The sequence below is a fragment of the Stegodyphus dumicola genome, chromosome 1 (genome assembly GCF_044657685.1).
Source record: "Stegodyphus dumicola isolate Sdum_Otavi_A_Nest chromosome 1, ASM4465768v1".
NCBI lineage: Eukaryota > Metazoa > Arthropoda > Arachnida > Araneae > Eresidae > Stegodyphus > Stegodyphus dumicola.
In genome coordinates, this window is record NC_140768.1 from 60,549,477 (window position 1) to 60,570,769 (window position 21,293).

Here is a 21,293-nt window from a genome sequence, read left to right on the forward strand (position 1 = left end):
ATTTTCTACATACGCATAACCAAATAGACCAATATTTTGCTTGAGATCGCGTTAGTCATCATTACTACCGGTGAAAATGCCAATACACAGCAAAAATACGTTTTAATTTAAACTTATCATTCTGATTCACTGAGATGCCATCTTCATAAAATGCCGGGACTTTACTGGAAACTTTTATAAAGTGTTAGAATAAATTAGCATCATTTTGCATAATGAAGCTGGGCAAAGTCAAAAACAAACGAGTGTCAAATGATATATTGTAGAGAGAGGATTCTACCTATGTTTTTTTTTAGATTCAAAAGTCTTAAAAGATTTTTGTATTTGCATTGTATTTGTGCTTCATTCTTTTCAGCATGTTACCTTCTTTTATGGAATATACTCTTGATAATATTGCCTAATAGGTAAGCCTGAAGCTATTTAAAACTGATAAATGAATCTCTTGTAAGTTCCTTTTTTTTTCAACGCTTTGATTTAAATGTTTGTAAAGACTGTTAGCTTTGATTTGTGTCCTATTCATGTTCTATTTGAGTTGAGCAAACTCTCTAACTTGTTAAATAAAGATTTCATAGTTATTCTAACTTATGATTCTTTAGTAAAACTGTGCTAAATAAAGGATAGTGCACTCAAAAGTCTTAAATGTATTAAATGCACGACATATCATAATGTCTATTTAGTTTGTAGCTCACAATAGTCCGTACAAACAACTTCATTCTTAATTTGGAAAAATTAGCTTAAAATTTTCACGACAGCAGTGTGTTTTTAAAGACTTCATTTTGCATATCTGTCTTAAGAATGCATCTTAAATGAAACAACGAGCAGAACAGCAGCGATTCCAAATAGCTGCTGAATTTTAATAAAATATAAGCAAATTTCACAAACATACCTTTACATAATGCAAACATGAAAGTAAATTACAAAAGTGGAACGAGGAAAAGGACTTTGCTTAGAAAATAACTGATTATTAAGTTTAAAACAAGACATCTTTAATTAATGTTTTTGAAGATCATACGTTTCCACTTAACTGCATTTTGTCCGAGAGCGTGCTTTAAGTTTTTATTTATTTCCATCAGCACTTAATGGATTGAAATAATCAATCATGAAATTCCATAAAATCCCTTTCCATAAAAATCGCACTCTCTTTTGAACATGAAGGGAGCTTTTTTATTGCTAAAATAATGCAGATAACCATTTCCTGAATATTAATTTAAAATTAAACGAAAAAAGAAATGCTCACAGAAGTATGTTTTATTATTGCCTCTTTTTTCATGGTATAGCTTAACTTTATTATGGAGAATCTGTTAATGGCTTCTTGTTATTGGGCATTTCTGCTTAAAATAGAATTTTGATTAATCTTACAGTGATACAATTACCAAATCGCTATAAGTGAATTTATGATTTATTTAGTTTATTTAATCTTAAACAGATGTCCTTCCAAAAAATAAAGCGTCTTATCTCATGGAATAAATATAGTGACTACTATACAGGGTTATTCAAAATTGCCTCCTGGGTTTCGAAACTCTACAGTAAAAAAAGTAAGACGAATACAGCAAAAAAGAACATTTGAAAGAATACAGAAACAATTCAAGTTTTATTGTCAGCAGTTGGCGGTAGATGGATGGCAGTGAAAGGATAGGTAGAAGAAGGCAGGTAAGCAGTTAGACTGAAGGCAGTGAGTAAATAAAAATGAGAACAGGCGAACAAAGGCGAACAGAAATTCTTTTGGATCTTAGAATTTGCTAAATCTGAATCAGTGGTTTTGGTTCAGTGTGTATTTCGTACGAAATATCAAACCCAGGACCAAGTAACAAAGCAATTCATGTGTGGTACAAGAAGTTCAAAGAAACGAGATGCCTATGTGATAAGAAACGAAGTGGTCGTCCGGGTCCATCTGCGCAAACCGTAAGCGATGTACGGGAGAGTTTTTTGAGGAACCCGACGAAATCAACCGTTCGTGCAAGCCAAGAACTGGGGATATCGCAACCAACAGCGTAGAGGATTCTACGCAAAAATCTATGTATGCAATCGTACAAATTGCAATTGTTGCAAGCGTTGCATCCGTTAGATTGATTTTCTCATACGAAATTTTGCATCTGTGTCCAAGAATTTAAAACACTAATGTGGAAAGTGATTTTTAGTGAGGAATTAACCTTCCACTTGTCCGGCAAGATAAACCGCCATAACTTACGCAGTTGGGGGGGAGGCACCGAAAATCCTCATAGTGTAGTGGAATACCATTGTGATTTCCCCAAAAGTTAACGTTTTTTGCGCTATCTCCTCCTCACGTGTCTATGGATCATATTTTTTTACAGATACGACCATTACCGTTGTAGTGTACCTGGATATGCTACAATTGTGGTTAATGCCGCAGTTAGAGGAACATGAGGATGACGTCTTCGTTTTTCAGCAAGATGGAGCTGCTCCCCATTTTCTGTGTGATGTACGTGAGAACCTGAACACACATTTACCTCATCGTTGGATTGGGCGAGCTTCCAAAGATGACATACCTCTTTTGCGATGGCCCCTCATGCTCGCCCGATTTAACACCTTGTGATTTTTTCTGATGGGGAAGTATGTAAGAGACTAAGTTTTCTCATCCCCTTTGCCACGTGATTTAGCTGTACTGAGTGAAAGGATTACACTTGCTTTCAATAATGTTGATAGTGGAATGTGGCAGAAAATGAAATACCACATTGATGTACGTCGTGTGAACAATGGTTCACACATAGAATGCCCGTAAGCTATGTAAATAAAACTTGAATTGTTTCTGCATTCTTTCAAATGTTCTTATTTGCTGTATTAGTCTTAATTTTTTTTACTATAGTGCTTCGAAACCCGGGAGGGCATTCTGAATAACCCTGTATCTACAAAGTTTGCAATAAATATTAACTTCTATTATTATATTTTTTTAATTTATGTAATTTTTATTAACTACTAATAAATTTTAGTTGCCTTACCCTGTTCTTTCCTTACGTTATTGAAGATAATTCAAACTGAGTTTCGCGAAAACTCAGCAAAACGTTAAACCACTCATAGCGTTAGGCATAATGTAACTATCGGTTTGAGAAAAAAGAAATTTCAATTTGCATAAAGAGATTTTCATTGCGTTATGTTCGTTTAGTTATTCTTCTGTCAGTCTTATTTTTTTTTTCTTTTGAGGATTGGCAGCTGACACTTTAAGGTTTTTATAGAAACAAAGTCCATGTATGTTTGTTTACAACTGTTAGTTTACGGTCAGTTTTATTATAGAGTGCAAAAATAAACATTTTCGACATATTTTACTTTTTTATTTTCATAAAGGTAAGAAAGTGGCTGAGACTCACAAAAAGCTACTAGAAGTTTATGGAGTTGATTGTTCAACATAAAGTATGTTTAGAATTGGTTTAAAAAATTTATTTTTAGAGGTTTTTTACTTGAAGATGACCGAAGTTCTGGCCAACTTTTTGAGGTTGATGATGATAAAATTAAAGCCATAATTTAATATAATCATCATATAACTGTGCTACAGATTTCGAAAAGGTTAAATGTATCACACATGACTCTTAAAAATCATATAAGATCTCTTGAACTCGTTAAGAAGTTCGATATTTGGGTTCCGCATGAATTGAAAGAAATTCGCTTAACACAATGAATCAATATTTGAGATACTCATTTCAAACGTAATGCAGGCGACCCTTTTTTTAAAATGAATTATCATTGTTGATGAAAAATGGATCATCTACAATAACATTAATCAAAATAGATCATGATCCAAGCCTGATGAAACAGCAAAAATCATATTGAAAGCTAATCTACATCAGAGAAAGATCATGTAAATTTGGTAGGATTACAATGATGCTGTGTATTTTGAGCTGCTTCTGAAAAACCAAACTGTTATCTCAGACGTTTACTGCCAACAACATCTGAAACTGAAAAAAGCAATCACAGAGAAAAGGCCAGAATAGGCAGATCGCAAAGGAATCCTGTTCCACCACAATAATGCGAAGCTTCAAACATCTTTAGCAGCACGTACGTAATTACTGGAGCTTGGATGGGAAGTGATTTCTCATTCCTCAAATATCTCCGACCTTGCGATCATTTATTTCGAAGTTTACAAAACTTCCTAAATTGTAAAAATTTCAGTAATAACGATGACCTCAAATTGCACTTGTTGCTGCTAAAAGACCAGAAGTTCTAGAAAGATGACAAAAGGTCATCTAACAGAATGGAGGATATTTGACAGATTAAAGTTCCTTTTTTGTATTGCATAAATTGAGCTTTATTGTACGCTAAAAAACCTAAATTACTTTCTTACCAGTCCGATAAAAACAAGAGCTCATGCCAAGATTTAAAAATTGTACCACACTACCACACAGGCATACTTCGGTTTTCTTGCTCTTCACAGATATTTTGCTTTTCATAATTCGGAGATTTGCGACTCCCTTACGTCTAGACAATCCTACGGCACCACTTTTCTAATCTTAATTGCAGACTTATTTTGTCACATTCCTGGTAAGTATTCATTCAGAATACTTCAAAATTTGTAACGTTAAAAACATCTTTAGTGAAGTCTTACCAAATTTTTCGGCCCTTTATATTATGCCACGTTACCTCACGTTTCTTATGTCAAGTTTCGTTATGCTGGCATGCAGTTTATCATCTACGCGATCTGGCTGATGCTACCTTTGAGTAAGACATGGAGATCTTTAATTTATCTTTTAAAATAGTTTTTATCAGCTTACCATTTAATATTTAATAGTCTTTTATCAGTTTACCATTTAACCTAAAATCTTTAACTTATCCTTTTAATTATAACTTCTTAATAATCCAAGTTATAAACGCTTGATTTTAATCAATAACTGATGTAATTTAAAATGCGTTTAATTTATAATACATTCAAATGACAATTTTTCGAACAGATGAAACACAGCTACAATTAATAAATGTGTTTCGATCATCATAGATTATATACTTCAAAATAATCGTTTGATTTTCATTACCATCACATTGAAACTAGGCCAAATAATAGTCCCAAAACAGCCTCTAAATATTCAGTGTGCTGTATTTATTATTCAAAAGATTTTTACTATTATTAAATTTTTCGATTTTGTGAATTTTCCATTTTTCAGAACATTGCAGTATTTATGTAAAGCTCACCTTTTTTAATGCACAGGTTTTTTTACACTTGATGGAAATTAAAAGCTAATGTAGAGACTATTCAAATGATAGGACAAAATTTCCAAAACATCATTAAATTTTGTACATGCATTTGATTGCCCTATCAGTTTATGAAAATATTTTCAGCTTTCTTGATTCATCGACTAATGTTCTTAAGTAACATGCATGTAGACTTCGAGCTGTTTGCATCCAAACAGGGAAAAAGGTGATTCGACTTTCTTTCAATTATCACCCTTAGTTCCATTTAATTAACTATGGCTTTCTTTCAGTTACGACTTATATGTATACTTTTCCTTCAGTTATGTTTCAAACATGAATGATGAAAGATTTGGGGTCATTTAACAAAATGTAACAAGACTGATCTTTAGAAGTAGTATCATCAAGTCTTGCCAAACCGAGAATAGAACCAGTATGTTCTTGCTCTCTAGTTGGATATCGTTCTAATTACAGTCTGTGTGTTTTTTATTCATGTTGGATAATACTTCTGAATCTTTTTTCTCCTTTGTCCTAGAGACAAGATATAGTGTCTGCAAATTCCATTCCCATTTATCTTTCTTTCTTTTTTTTTTTTTTTTTTTGGCTTAACAATAAATCAATTTAATTTTAATGAATTTGTAATATTAAATTATTTTCAAAATAGAATAAAACAGAATAATTGATTAGGGAACTGGTCTCAAACTTAAATCGCATGCTACCCTAATGCACAATTTGAAAACAGCTGACGTGCCACAATTTTATTTTTAACAGAATGAAAACTTTTATTAACAAAATAAAAAATAATTTTTGACTAATTTTACATTTCGCTTACTAAATATTTATCAAAACAAACATAAACAATAATAATAGTATTGCAAAAGAAAAAAATTCAAATTTATATTTATTTTCTCTCTGAAATCTAAGCTTTGGTACCTTCAAGTCTTTTTTGTTTGTTGCGCTTTGTTATAATATTGTTACATTATATAAATATATTATTAGTTAAATATTAAATTTAAAGAATGATATTTATTTAGTATAATTCTAACGATTTTAATTAATCGTAAAATAACTTACTTTAATTTAAACTAAAACAAATTATGAAAACTTTATAAGTTTTCAAAGACAGTTTTATATGTGCGGCAAAACTTGAGAATAAACAATTAACACCTAGTCTCTCTTATTCATTAAATTTTTCTTCGACGCATAAATATATATATAGTATATTTATATTAATGATTATAAATGTCTTTATTTCTTACTATAGCTTGAATCAAGATAGCGTTTAGATTCTGATTAAGTTTGTAGGCTTAAAGGAAAATTACTAGAAAATATCTTCATCACATATTGTAGGTGCTGATCTGTCAATCGGGTTCTTTTTTTATTTAACATCCAACTCTGAAAAAATCTGTTCACACATAAATGTATTCCCGAGCAAAGCGAATTTTAAAAAATTGTAGTGCAAAAATTCGTAACTGAGCTTATTTATTTTTCTGAAAATTAATAAAAGTTAATAAAATCTGTGAATAAGATTTATATCACACTGCAAATTAATTAGCTTCATTTATAGACTTTTTTTGTTAGTCATGTTGATTTTTAATGGTGATGAAAATAATGAAAACTTCGACTTCTAATAATCCCTGATTTTTAACTCACGAAATTTTCGCAACACCGTATTTGGCCACTTTGAGACCATTGGCTAAGTGATAAACAATGAAGAAAATAACTCTCTATACTAGCGTAGTATTACTACCAGCTTTTCTGAATTAAATATAATGTACCAATCCTTTTATATTTTATATGACATAAAGAAAACTGCTAGGTGTGTATTTAATTATGGCAAAGCACGCTAGGGCTATCTGCCTAAGGGGAGGGATGCCTTCGTGGAGGACTTTCTAAGGGAAACTGTCTCGTATACACGTTACACATCGTTATACACGTTTCGTTAAACGTTATACACGTTATACACGTTTCGTGGGGAAAACCACGAAAACACCCTTGCAGCCAGCCCGTTCGTGAGATTCGAACCTTGGACCGAACTACCAGTGTTCAGCGATTTTACCGCTCGGCCGCTGGTGGGCAGAAAACTGCTAGGAAAGGTTCGGTTTATGCTGTTACGGCAAAGCTTGTTGAGGGGGCTCTCCTTCAAAACTGGAGTGGATTAGAAGTCCAACCTTCTTGAGATTTTCTTTTAACTTATATATCTATATAATGTTTCATATGTCATAAAAAATTTACGACACTTAGTCAGATAAATAACAGGCATGGATTTAAACTACATTTTTCATGTTCCAAAACATATTGTTTTAGAATAAATACGTATAGCTTTTTAAAGACTGTCTATTACTTCATGCAAATATTTAAAAAGATAACCAGCTCAATATCTCTTAAACGACTACTCATAGGCCTAAAATTTCATTTTAAGAAATGAATTACGTAAAGTGAAAATCAAGAAAGAAGAAAGTCTTCAAATCGAAGAAAAGAAAAGACAAATAGGAGTTGATTTCAGGGCTCATATAATTTGTTTTATAGGTAAAAGGCCCATCAGCGGCTAAACGATAAAGTCGCTGAACTTTGGCAGTTCGAGTCCGGGCGAACGGGCTGGCTGTATTGGTATTTTTGATTTCCCCATTTGCGACATGGATACGAGTAATTTACACTCAGAAAGTTCTCCACGAAGGCATTCCTTCCCTTAGACATATAGCCCTTGTGTGCTGCTTTGCCGTTGTGAAATAAACCAAACCAAACTTGATAAGTAAGAAGTTTGGGAATCCAGCATTTGTACAAATGGAAAATTTAATTCCTATATTAAGTTGTCTTCTTTATCTCTTTTCTGGCGCAAAATTTTCTTTACAAAATTTATGTTTTGTAATTACCTACTTATCTACCTTAATTACATTGTTTTATACGGTTCCAAATTCCCTCTTTTACGTTTTAATTCCTGATATCTTGAAATGTTGTTATAGTGAAAAATGCCTTTTTATCACTAATTCCGCTAACAGAAACACCTTTCATATTGGTAATTTTTCCACAGAAACCTTTATAAAAGTTTAAATCTTGTATATTATAATTTAAAGGTATAAAAGAGTTGTAGTATAAAAGCCTATTTTATTTGCTTTATTTACTGAACTGGAACAGAGGGTCTGTGTCTAATCTTTCAAGAAGTAATCAATGAAAATTGCACTGATTGTTAAATATTGGTCCATCAAAATCTGTTTGGTGTTCGAGTGTTTTGCCAATTGACTAGCATAAGTTTTAGTTACCGATTTGTTTAAACAGATCCTTCCTTTTTGAAGCTCTATTTTAGATCGTATTTTGATATCGAAGGTTCGAGGGAAAGAATGGGTACAATTTTTTACTACTGTCTCTAGCAAGATAAACAAGGTGAGGCTATACAAAACAATTTTCATGATGGCACAAATCCAAAATCGTGCAATTCTTTCCTATTCCTACTGTGTTCATTAAAGTGATTAAAATTTTACAAAAGATAGTACAAAAAAAATTCAATAGCATTGTTATGCAGAGTCATCGTTTTATAGTAGAAATGATGCCCTATATCCACCAATAATTTTAATATGAGATCCCTTCGATCATCGGCATTCGTATGTGGCTAATATTTTGTGTGGCATTATATGACGGATGCAAATTTAGTAACAAAACTAACACGCGCCAGCAAGGTACAATTTTTTATATTAATAATTATATTAATTATAAGTAGGGCATTATGAAGAAGAAAATTTCCAGAATAACGAAATATCAGTACTATACATAAGCATGCTCAATGTGTAACTAGCAGTAATTATACATCTATATTCGAGCAAGAACTTCTTTTTGAATGTTCTGCAGCGTTTCAAGTGTTATCTTATTGCATATTTTACCAATTAAATAGCTAATTAATAAACGTTTGTAAACTGTTAACATCTCGGAATGGCAACCTGTTCTTTTACGCAATCCCACCAGAAGAATTCCAGAACCTCGGAGGCTATTCCATAAATTCATCCACAACCTATGATCAACAGCCCAAAATTATCCAACAAGAAGCTTTGCATCATTACTGGAATCACACAGGAGCCGAGAACTGCATCAAGTTATCTAAGAAATCAGATACTGTGATTTGCAATAGTTCAAGTACTTTCGTCTGATTAAAACTGCGTTATAGAATATAGGTCCAAAATTACATGCCAGGTGCTGTGAGATCACTGCACCTGATGACTAACCTCCTATTGCCATGATGGTTTTTTAACTTCTCAATAGTGAGAGTTGCATTTGTTTAAGATCGCGCTGCAATCGAATTTCGCGCCGGATTTTTTTGTATTATGTTACCCACGAAATCTGTCTATACGATGATTGTGCTTATCTCTAAGGTGCATCAATCATGACTTTATTGACAATTTCTTTGGAAACAACTCTTCTCAACGCGTTGGTGTTGCATTGTTACAGATGAAATCGCAATTTATGAAAAAATTGCGAACTTGCGATATGCCATCAAATGCAAAGACATCCGCTGCACCGATATTTCTTCTTACTACAGTGTCGATGAGCCAACGCATAGGCCAAGACGTTTACTGGCTGCACAGGCAAGCCTGAAATGTCAGCCTATCTGAAGAGAGGCGAAACTTGTAAATGCTCTCTTTTTTTTCTAGAACAACAAACAACACTAACGATAAGTAAAGAGCGCAATGAGAATGATTGTGAAAACATATCGCCGTGCTGCCTCTGTTGCATGACTACCTCATTTTCCTTAGAAGAGAACCATCTCGCAAAACTCACTAATGGGATAACTTATGTCATGTCTTGACTCGGATATCCAGTCTACACTATGTCTGACAAACGTTTCTTGACTACAAATTTAAACTTACTGATGAGTTATTACTTAGCATTTATATTTCTGTACTGACATTCAAACTATGATCCAACCATGAGTATTCCAGAGGCAAATTTTGTTTAAAAGGTTTACGTTTTGTTGTGGAATCAGTGGCGTGTTTATGCTGACTATCGGATATGCAATGAAGGCTTTTCTTCAAATTACTGCTATATGTCAGGACTGTATTTCATATTAATTCCGTAATTGCTTGTTTGCCATTGACTTCATCTCTCATAAGTTTCAAGATAGGAATGCAGAGTTTCAGAATTAAGATGGCAATCGTATATGAAACAGTAGTCACTTTAGCCTAGATAGATACAGCTTCCCCAAATCTAGCTTTATTTCTTTGTTTAAGAACTTCTTTATAGACCATGCAAATGGTCAATACAAGGTCATGTTGAAAAGTAAAAATTCTCCTAAATCACTGTTTATAAACAAACTCAATAGTTTTTCTGACACCTTTTTAATTTTAATGATTATGTAATTTTGTAAATTAAACTTGTTTTTCAATACGATTTTTTTCTTTTGGATTCTTCCCTAGGAGTTCAACGAATTTCGTTCAAAATGTGGGCTTTTGTGGAGCTATGATTGGATCAGTATTCCTTTGGTATATACTCAAGTAAGTTAAATACATTAATTTTTAAACTTTAATCTAAACCATAAATCCTCAGCCGAAAGATGGGAAAATAGCCCCACCTCCCTTCCAAATCTAGAAAGTGGTTAAGAGAAGTTTATTTCATCTTAGAATGATATATTCTGGAAGCTTTGAAACTATTAGAAAATATTTCTTATTTATTATTCCTTATTCCTCCTTGCGCGCTACAGGCTTGTGAAGATCTCTTTAATAACTACACCAGATGTAGAAGAAAAAACTAATAATACTCTACAGAAAAAAGTCACAGTCCGTACTGCAAAGAAAACCATTATAAATAGCTCGAGAATAATATAAATAAGGCAAATGCTTCTTAAAACTCTAGGAATATCGCAGATCATTGAAATCACTCACAAAGTAAATTCTAAAGCGATAGTTACTAAGTAAGACCTCAATACAGTCTCACTCTGAATGAAGAATAGGACTGACTAATTCTCGGCCACGGAGCAATAGATATTTATAGTATTGCTCAACCATTACTGGAAGCACCGAGAAAACTCCACTTTGGAGCTTCAAAAATGTGTTTTCCAAAATTTTACAGAGTTCACCAAGTTGGTGAAAATTGCCAAATGTTACCAAGGCCTTATCAGGATAAAAGAACTACGTTTACAATTCAAACCTTTATTGATTTGTAATTACAAGGTTACAACATATTAGAAATAATCATTTATGAACACAGTAAGTGAAAAATTCGGTTTAAAAGCATGCAATAATACCATTACAGGAGATTGGCATAGTATATAAATGAATATAAACAATACGTGACATTATAAAAATACATAAATCCAAAACAACACGTTATTTGGTACTTTCACCGCGGCGACACAGGGCTGCTACAGCGTTATAGCTCTCGCACGAGCTGTATGCTGCCACGGGAATCCGAGTATCACTGTCTACAGTTGCCCGAAAGTTTCCTGAAATAGGTCTGTATTACAGAAGACTCACTGTTTCCGCCCCGTTCACTGCAGTACACAAAAAGGCGCGTTTAGCATGACGCAGACAACATGCGCGTTTGGAGTACCATGCTTTTCACAGATGAGTCGAGATTCAGCCTGGAAACTGATTTTTGGTGCACCTGTACCTGGAGAGAATCTGAAACACGATCAGTCCTCAAGTGAAAGAAAAAGGATAATTTAGAGCGGTTGAGGTCTAATGGTTTGGGCAGACATTATGTTGGACGGCCATACACCCATGAATGTGTTTGAAGAAGGCTCTCTGACTGCTGTGAGGTATAGAGATGTGATCTTATAGCTCTATGTTCGAATTTTTAGGAATACAATTTGTCCTGGATTCCTGTTAATGGACGACAAAGCTCATCCACATGCCACTCAGCTGATCGCCGATTAACTGGAAAGCAAATATATTGGCCACATGGAATGGCCATTTATATCTCCTAAATTTAACCCTATATAGCATGTTCAGGATGCTCTTGGTAAGGCAATTTCATCTCGCCATCCCCTTCGAAAACCATCCTGGAGTTAAAAACTGCTTTCCTGCGGGTGTTGAATCGACTGTTACAGTGTCCCCACTCCTATCCAATATACTATCACGCTGCGCGACCTATCTGGCTACGAGAGGGGACCATACCCCATATTAGACGAATTTTCTATCACATTGTAGATTTTGCACATCCCTGCACTGCGAGATTTATTGATAATCATGCATCATAAAATGACTTTTGAATGGCATATTTCTTTCTCTGTTATAAATGTTTTTTCTTTTAATCGAACGGCGGGCACTTGCCTTTTTTCAGCATTGGCCACACCTAAGGCCGGAAGGTAGTGGCCATTTTATCGTGGAGGCACCTAATAGGCGGCCACCGTTACTTCCTATGAGGGGACAGACAATTTAAATCCATGCCTTCGGGATTCGAACCCGGTCCCTTCGATATCACAGTCGGTTCTCCTAACCACTACTGGGCGACTCTGCAATAAATGTATATTCATATCAAATTCCTTTTCTGTCCATTTCGACATTTTTGCAAGAGAATTTATATGTTTATTAGGTTATAGTAATTTTCATATTTTTATGTGCCACCACTACGTTGAACAATAAAATATGCAGTGCGTTGATAAAGTTTTATGACTGACTGCAAAAAATATCTATATCTGAAAACATAGTGTTATCACCGCTTAATCTTCTGTTCAGGTTGATCTCGATGCTTTACATCTTTCACCACTTTACACAGAGTTCCTAGATTGATTCGCAGAATTCAACTTCTGGGATAGTCTTTTATGGCCTTGTAAATGATTTTGAATATATAGTTTTTAGTTAGGTTTCACATTTATATATGCCACTATTACGTTATAAAGTAAAATATGCAGTGAATCGATAATGTCTTACGATTGAATTCAAAAATATCTAGATCTGAAAAAATAGCTTTACCGCGGTTTAATCTTCTGTATATGCTACTCTTGATGCTTTAGATTATTCGCCATTTTGCACGGAGCTCCTAAATTGCTTAGTAGAGGACAACTTTTGAAATAAACTTTTTTTCTCCTTTTAAATACTTTCTAAATATCCGAAATGCTCTCACAATTGCACGGTTTAAGACGAAAAAACTTTTTGAGGTATAGAAAATAATCTGCTAATGCCATTACGACATTAAATGGAGGAACGTACTCTTTAAGACCAAACATCTTTTTAGGGAACTGAAAACAATCTACTAATGCCATTACGACATTTAGTGGAGGAACGTAGAAGAGTTGCAAATTGATTGAAAAACATCATTCCTAAAACTCTGTAAGTACATTTTTAATTTTTAATTTTATATATTCTTTGGAATAGAACACTTGAATCTAAACATCAAAGAGCAGGAATGACATTTTGCCACACGTTAAAAAAAGAAAATAAAACAAAAAAAAAAAAAAAAATAATAATAATAATAATAAATAAATAAATAAAACAAAGAGTGCAACAAGTTCGGGGAGATTTAGTTACACTGTCATATTTTGCATCTTGATAATTCGTCCAACGTTCCTGATATTCCTAGAAGTATAGAAAGAATGTCTCTTTCAGAATCAGTCATAGACTGACTCTCGTTATTTTTGATAGCTTGAGCTCCCTGAAAGCATTAAAAACAAAAGTCCCGAAAATATGTTATTTCATAAAATATGGTTATTGATCGGGAAGAATTAATTATCTTGATAACAGAAAGAATACCTCGATCAGATAGTTTGAAATATGGCAAACAGCAGCAACATTCACATGCAAAATTTGGTTTTCTTGCGATTCTGACAGAGAGAAAATTATGGTTAGTAAAATGTTCATTGTGTTTAATAAGTTAAATATAAAAACATTGCATAACTTTACATGAAAAATTTCTGATGATTAGAGAACGATTTTATCGTTACCCAGATTTTGATCGCGTCTGGCATGAGGGGCTCATCGCAAAGCTCACTGACTTCCATCTCCCAAGAGAATGCATCTTGCTCATCCACTCGTTTCTTCGAAATCGACGTTTCTGTGTATCTGTGGTTACGCACACTTCCGAAAAAACACCTATCCTCAGAGGAGTAGCCCAAGGCTCATATTTATATCTCTTTTACGTTGCCAACTTCACAACTCCTACAAATTCAAATTCGATGCTTGCTTGCTACGCGGATGATACTGCAATTACGAAATTAATTGGATTTTTATATTCACATTTAGGTGGTGACGCTTGCTACATACTCATTTTTTGGAGCTTGTATTTTTGGTCGTCAGTACGTAGAAACAGCAGATAAAGTTGATCATAGCTTTGATCTATACATTCCTGTTTTCACCCTTTTTCAGCTGTTTTTCTACATGGGACTTCTCAAGGTATGTTCTTTTCTCGTAATAGAATTGATATTTATATCTTGTTTCTGTTTTATAGGAGAATACACATTCCAGATAAAGAAGTCTAATAGATTATCTGAAATTATCTCAATGATTAGTTCACTTAAATCGAATTCCTGCAGCTATGGAGCTAAAGCTATTCGAATTCTAATAGTCCCTGAAACCTTTCGTGCTTTTAAAATTGAAAATTTTGACGTGACAACAAGAAAAAAAATGTATGCAACCTAGAAATTTTAACATCTCGACAAATAGTTTATCATATTTTTTTTAATTAAACAAATATTAAATTCAAAAATATGAAAAATGTTAGAAATATATCTCTTTTTCTCTTATACAGAAATAAAATCTTCTATTGCAAAAGCATAGAACTAAATCTTTTAAAATTGAATAAAATTTTAAAAACTTAGAAGGAATTCCGATTTAAAAAATTCTGGCATTCGTTTTTGCCCTTTATCATTTTTATCATAAAATTAGAGAACAGACCTATCAAAATACAGTAAGACCTTCGCCATTTGTTTCTGCATTTTGCCATTTTTTATAATAAATTCAGATAAAAAGAAAAATATCAAAATACAGTAAGATCGCGCGTTTCCAATAAGGTCCAGCACTAAACGGAACAGCGTTCATCTTAACAGGCAAATAATACAGTTAAATGAAACAAAAGAGGGAATAAGAAAATTTATCAGGTTTTTTCTTATAATATTTATTATTAAATACACACATTAATTATAGACTTTAAAAATATCGATTTTTATTCATAAAATGTTGCTGGAAATCAAACAGAGTTTGAAAAAAGAAGTTGTATGTGATAAGAAAGTTTCTTTCTCATTCGAACTTTTTTGGGGGGTGGGGGTGTATGTGTGTGTGTGAGAAGAAGTCATCTTAGCGTTGTTTGCCTCTTCCTGTTTCATTTAGCAATTAACCGTTGATAGCATGATATCGCATCATTCACTCTTCGTTTTACTTTTTAACTTTTATCAAAAATATTTTGTATAAACTGGTCCATAATTTTCGTTATAGTGGCTAAACGTTTTTTAGAAAATCTGTTGTAGGTTCTTTCTGTTCCTCACTTTCAGAACCGCAAATTTTGTCTTCTGCGTGCACTTGCTGTTTGACTAATTTTTTAAGATCGCCGTTGGAAAGACTTTTACGAGTTAACTTGCAATAATTTTTCAATTTTTTTAACTACAGCCTTTTCTTTCGTAATTTTGAAACAGAAATAGTTACCATAATGACCAACTGCTTTTGCAAGATCTGAGATTCTGAGGATTTTTATTTATTATCAGCTATTTATTCATGTAAGCTTGTAGGCAATTTAGTTTGCAGTATGAAAGACGTAACTAGTTTCCAGCATGCAATATATGAGAACGCACGTTTCATTTTCAGTAATAATGAATAGTTCTGTACCTTAGGTCGCCGAGCAGCTGATCAATCCATTTGGAGACGATGATGAAGATTTCGAACTCAACTGGATTATTGATAGACATATGAAGGTAAAATTTTTAAAAAGAAATATTTTCATGAAATAAAAAATACATTTTCTACATTTATCAATGTTAAATAAAATAACAAACCTTTTTAGGTCTCATATTTGGGCGTAGATACTCTCAACACAAAGCCTCCACCGCTTGTTCGAGACAGCTACTTTTATCAGCAGGACATGAAGCTTCCTTACACAGAAGCTTCAGTCGGTTATAAAAAGAAAACTTACAGAGGATCGGTAGCTCGTATGCAGTAAGTTTAAAATTCTAATTTCTGAAAAGATATTTTTCCACTATAAAATACTTGTAGAAATCCTAATGTCAGTAGATTTTAAAAAGCAAACTAATTATTTTCATAACTAATAATATAAATGAAACAGGTATTATTATTTTATAGTAATGAAACATATATGTTTTATTATTATTTTATAATAATGAAACATATATGTTTCATGAAAATAAGTTCAACAACTGTGTTTCATTTCATGTAACACATATATTGAACTTAAGGTAAACTTTTATTTTTTTTGGGGGGGGGTATCTAATAGAAATGGCTTTCTGGTTATAGATATCAGCATTAGCTATATCATATAGATATCAGATTTACAACAATCGCATTTTAATTTTCCAAGTTTATCAAGAGTTTTTTCTTTAAGATTTATTTCTAACATAATTGATAGACTATGTTAAAAAATGTTACATCATTACTTTCAAGTTTTCCCTAAACTACAATCATATGTGTAATATATGAGAAAATCAAGATTATTAAGCATACTAGTTTTACCTTATTATTGGGATGCTTGTAAATGGAATGGCCGAATAACGGATATCTGTTTAAAAAATGAAAAATAAAACAATAAACCTTCTGCTTAATCAAAAAAGTTAGTATCACGGTATTTTTTTCTAACGACTTAAGGGATTACTAATACCGTATCTGAAAAAAGTCACATTATTTCAAAGAGATGAAATCCTCCACTCCTCGAAAACATCATTAGTAAAGAGGTTTTTTTTTTTTTTTTTTTTTTTTTTTTTTTTTTTTTTAAAGTTTCCCCATTTGCTCGGAAAGAAAAACTATAGATATAGAAAAACTATTCTCGATAGATTCGAAGAATAAGAAAGGAAGAGGTACAGTTTTGTATGTCAAGCATTTCATCTGTTTCGTGATTATCCCTGCGACACAGTGTCTTGCATTGTCCCTGAAGCAACAAGAAACTATGCTTTATTGATATTTCTTGACAGCTTAATGTATAGTTTTTACGCATTTGCCGTAAGTCTACACAATACCGATCTATTGTTATAATGTTATTCCATAATAGGAATGAATAGTGAATAATAGGGCCCAATTAAGGTATTCGGATCCCTACGCCCCGCGTTCTTTTACGAGCCACCAAAGTTCTCTTTTCTAGTCTTTCATAAAGGAAAAAAAAAAAAAAACGTTTATGACAAATTACAGAGAAATTTGAATGACCTTATTACCCTAAACCCTGGTCTTATAAGCCTGAACGGTATTCATGTTCCAGTAAATGACACTGGAAGAGGACCATCTTTCAGTGAGTATTGGCTTCTTTGAATGTAAGAATAATTTCGGAGTTTAGAGGTTAATATAAGATTTTTTCAGGAACTGAGCATAGAAAGATTTAGTTTAGATTAAATTATAGTTTTAATTATGCCATGAGACTCATATTTTTTTAATCCTTTTTACTATTTCTACTTTCATATATGTTTTGTATCATATTTAATTGCAATTTTAGCGAGGTATTCCTTAGAAGACTCGCAACCAATGTCAGCTTGCAGCCCACGTGACAACTGGTCACGCCCCTTCGCCATTAGCTCCTGCTTTTCTGGACTCGCACTTCGAATTTATTTTCTCTTCAGCGCCCACAGAGCAAACATCTGATGACAGCCGGAACAAAACTCAAGCAGAATGCTTGATAATCTCGGCATAAGTGAAACTTGGAACTGTCTACTCTGAAATTTCCACGATTATAAATTTAATGAATTTATAAACATTTTAAAAATGACTTAGACACTTACACTACAACAAAACAGCAATATATATACGGCTTTTTCCGTATTTCTTCAATTAAATCGGCTTCTATTTCCACCGTTCAGGACCCAACAGTTGTAACCAACGCCATATTGGAAATTACCTGTGATCCTTCAGAAGCAGAACTTTCGTCTGATTGGTTTTCTACGTGGAACACAGCGGCTAATGAAACATTTTTCGAAAAGTTTCAAAATGTTCCTCATAACCGAGACACCCCTTCCTCGGCTAGACGAAACATTTTTCGAAAACCACCTGTTTAAACCAGTGCTACTAGAATCTCGTTTCTCGGAAATGTCCTGCCTATCGGCGCGCGCCGCTAGATATGATATAGTAGCCCTTAAGACACAATGCAGTTCGACGTACAAATACATGCTTTACTGTTCGGTGAATATGACTCACATCACAAAGCATGAATATGATAAAATTAGGTAGATTTATTTTACACAGAAAACTGCAATCTGTGTGTGTCTGCAAATTTCATCATCATCAGCTTTTAATGTTACTGTGAATGGATAATATTTTTAAAAAAGTGTCAATAGAAATTTTCCTTTCGGTATATAATAAATGTTTAGAGAACGTTTTACGTTGTTTCTTATATTTGTGATGCAAAACAAAGCTTAATCAAAATTCATTAAATAATGTTTTAAATGAATCACTTTTTTTTTTTTTTCCATTAGGAGCAACGTATTTTTATTCCGAAGACAAGTAAAATGTCTTACGCATCGTCGTCTGGAAATAGTATATTCATGTTTTTTTATAGAAAGGAATTTACAATTAAATAAAAATAATAGCATGTCTTCGAGGTGTTAAAAAATTTCACCCACGGTATTTCAACACTTTGGAAGCGGCAGGCCTGGCATCTGAGCTGATGCAACAGTGTGGCGCACCTGAAAACAAAATTAGGAGAGGGAGTTTTTTTTTTTTTTTTTTTTTAAATTTAGGAAGCTATCAAACAGCAGAATTTAAGAATTACAAAGACTGGATCGGGTGGCAAAAAAAACTAGCGCTCACTCTATCTGGAAGACATTTTCATATCCTTTACAGAATCGTCCCCTTCACGGATAGCGCTGGTTATAGTTGGCATCAATTAAATGCTTCAGACTGGCTAGTGCCGACTGCATCCAGCATCCAATAAACGTGTCGCATTAAGTAACAATAATTGCAGAAATGATACGCGGTCAACACACATCTAAAAAACGCCTAAGAAAAAGTTTTGATACTAGGTTTTTCATCTTTTTGTTGAGTACCGTAGTTAAAAAAATAAGTCATTAATCATCCATAATATTACACACAGAAAATTAAATTAACTAATGTTGGTTAAGTTGTTACATACAGATCCTTAATTCCACCTATCTATTTCAAACATTAATAAGTGGTTTAGATTTTGCCATCTTTAAGATGGAGTGCAAAGATTTGAAAAAAGGGCGTACTAGTGAACGAAACTGATTCGGTATCTTACATAAACACGGCACATAAAAGAAATGGGAAATTTTTAATTATTAATGCACTAGCGAGAATCTGAAGAAACTAGTTTAGACAAATTCATTAATGGCGTACTGATGCCTGGTTTTGCCGTTGCAAAATCATTAGATCCGGCTAATGTTTATTATATTCCTTGCAAAATCATCAGATCCGGCTAATGTTTATTATATTCCTTTCTAGAATACCTCAAGAACAGCAGAACCTCTTAGTGCCAGAATTTTCAGAAGATGACGATGAGGATAAAATAGCGGCAACATATGGAATGGGAAACAGGGGAGCTTCGCTGTGGACATTAGTTGGTGGCAAACTGAACACCCGATTCAGTGTCTCAAACCAAAATCTGGATACCGTCACACTAGAAAGTGGTAGCAATAACTGGAGAGTTTCGAATCCATCATTATTCACACCAAATAACGGAGTTACTCAAGATGGGAAGCGGATGTCAGGTACCACACTGGGGTAAGATTCGACCCCTTTTGTTTTTATTTTATTGAACCACAAATGTTATAATGATCTGACATACACAAGCAGCAATATTTAATAAGCAAGTATAAATTTGAAACATTTCTTGATTTAATCGACCTATTAGAATCACAATGATATATATAATTTAATATAGATATGAATTTATTTGTATTAAAAAGATGTCTTCATATTTAACTCCAGTTCCTACACTGTAAGATTCAAATGGTATTACATAATATACCGATATATATAATGTACGGCTAACTAGTAGGCCTTTAATACCATACGATCCAATATTCCGCGGCTCATGATAAGATTGAGAAAATTTATTCGATTGTGTTCATGTTGCCTTACTCTCAAAATTATAAAAATTTAGCACTGATTTTTGCAACCGATGCAAAAATTTTTTTAGGCTCTTAACCTGGGGCGGATTTCTTTTATAAACTGTTTGAAGCATTCTTTGCCACTTTTACTGCGTTCCATAACTTTTGCGCATTTATAACATATGGGCACTAAGCATACAGGATTGATTCATCCTGGCAGTCCTAACCTCATTATTACGTCAGGGGCTGTATGCTAGATTGGAAAAACTCCGACATATTTAAGTGTCAGTTAATTTTAAAATATCTGAATATGCCAAAAATACAGCACATTTTAAAGCTGATTAATCGTGACATTTTGTATACTTATTTCGATAGCCTCGAAATTTGCTACTTTACGTTCCAGACGCTAAAATATTTTTAAGAAAATGAAAATTACTTCTTAGTCAGTGACAGAAAATTGTAATATGCGCTGCACACAACTGGAGTGATAAAGAAATGATTACTTTTAGCTTCTCCTCCCCTCCCACAAATTGCAAAAATGATGTATTATTAAAATGAACGACTTAAAAACTAACAGAATTGTATTTTCTTAAAAAAATATTTATTTTTTATTTCCTAAAGCTATTTTTTTAATATAAAATTAAACATCATTTCTAAACTTTGCAGGTTAGAAGCATAATAATTGGTCATTTTATATTTATATTAGGTTTACACAGCTGATAAAATTTTTTTTTAAAATTCTGACGAACGGTTTCACAGAACTCATGCGTGCATCACAACAAAGATATTGTTGCGTGCGTACGGGGTTCGTAATAGATTGAATGCACGTGAATCAGAATATAAACGCCGATCATGTCCAGATCTTTTCCGTACACTTCTCACTTCGAGAAACGCTTTGTGCCACTTTTTTAGGCTCTTAACCTGGGGCGGATTTCTTTTATAAACTGTTTGAAGCATTCTTTGCCACTTTTACTGCGGATTTGTGTTCTGCATACCAGAGAACAATTTGTGCCTTCTCTTGCAGTGACGCCAT

The 21,293-nt window shown here is 33.2% G+C and overlaps 1 protein-coding gene across 2 annotated transcripts in view; it reads left to right on the forward strand.

Moving 5' to 3' along the window:
* Positions 1-21,293, forward strand: part of LOC118204111 (bestrophin-4-like) — a 76,755-nt gene that overhangs the window by 48,774 nt on the left and 6,688 nt on the right. For both annotated transcript variants that reach the window (XM_085815322.1, XM_035376431.2), the window contains exons 5-9: positions 10,533-10,610; positions 14,295-14,444; positions 15,875-15,955; positions 16,045-16,196; positions 19,653-19,931. In XM_085815322.1, coding sequence (XP_085671448.1) covers positions 10,533-10,610; positions 14,295-14,444; positions 15,875-15,955; positions 16,045-16,196; positions 19,653-19,931 — 740 coding nt within the window. The remainder of the gene's footprint in view (positions 1-10,532; positions 10,611-14,294; positions 14,445-15,874; positions 15,956-16,044; positions 16,197-19,652; positions 19,932-21,293) is intronic.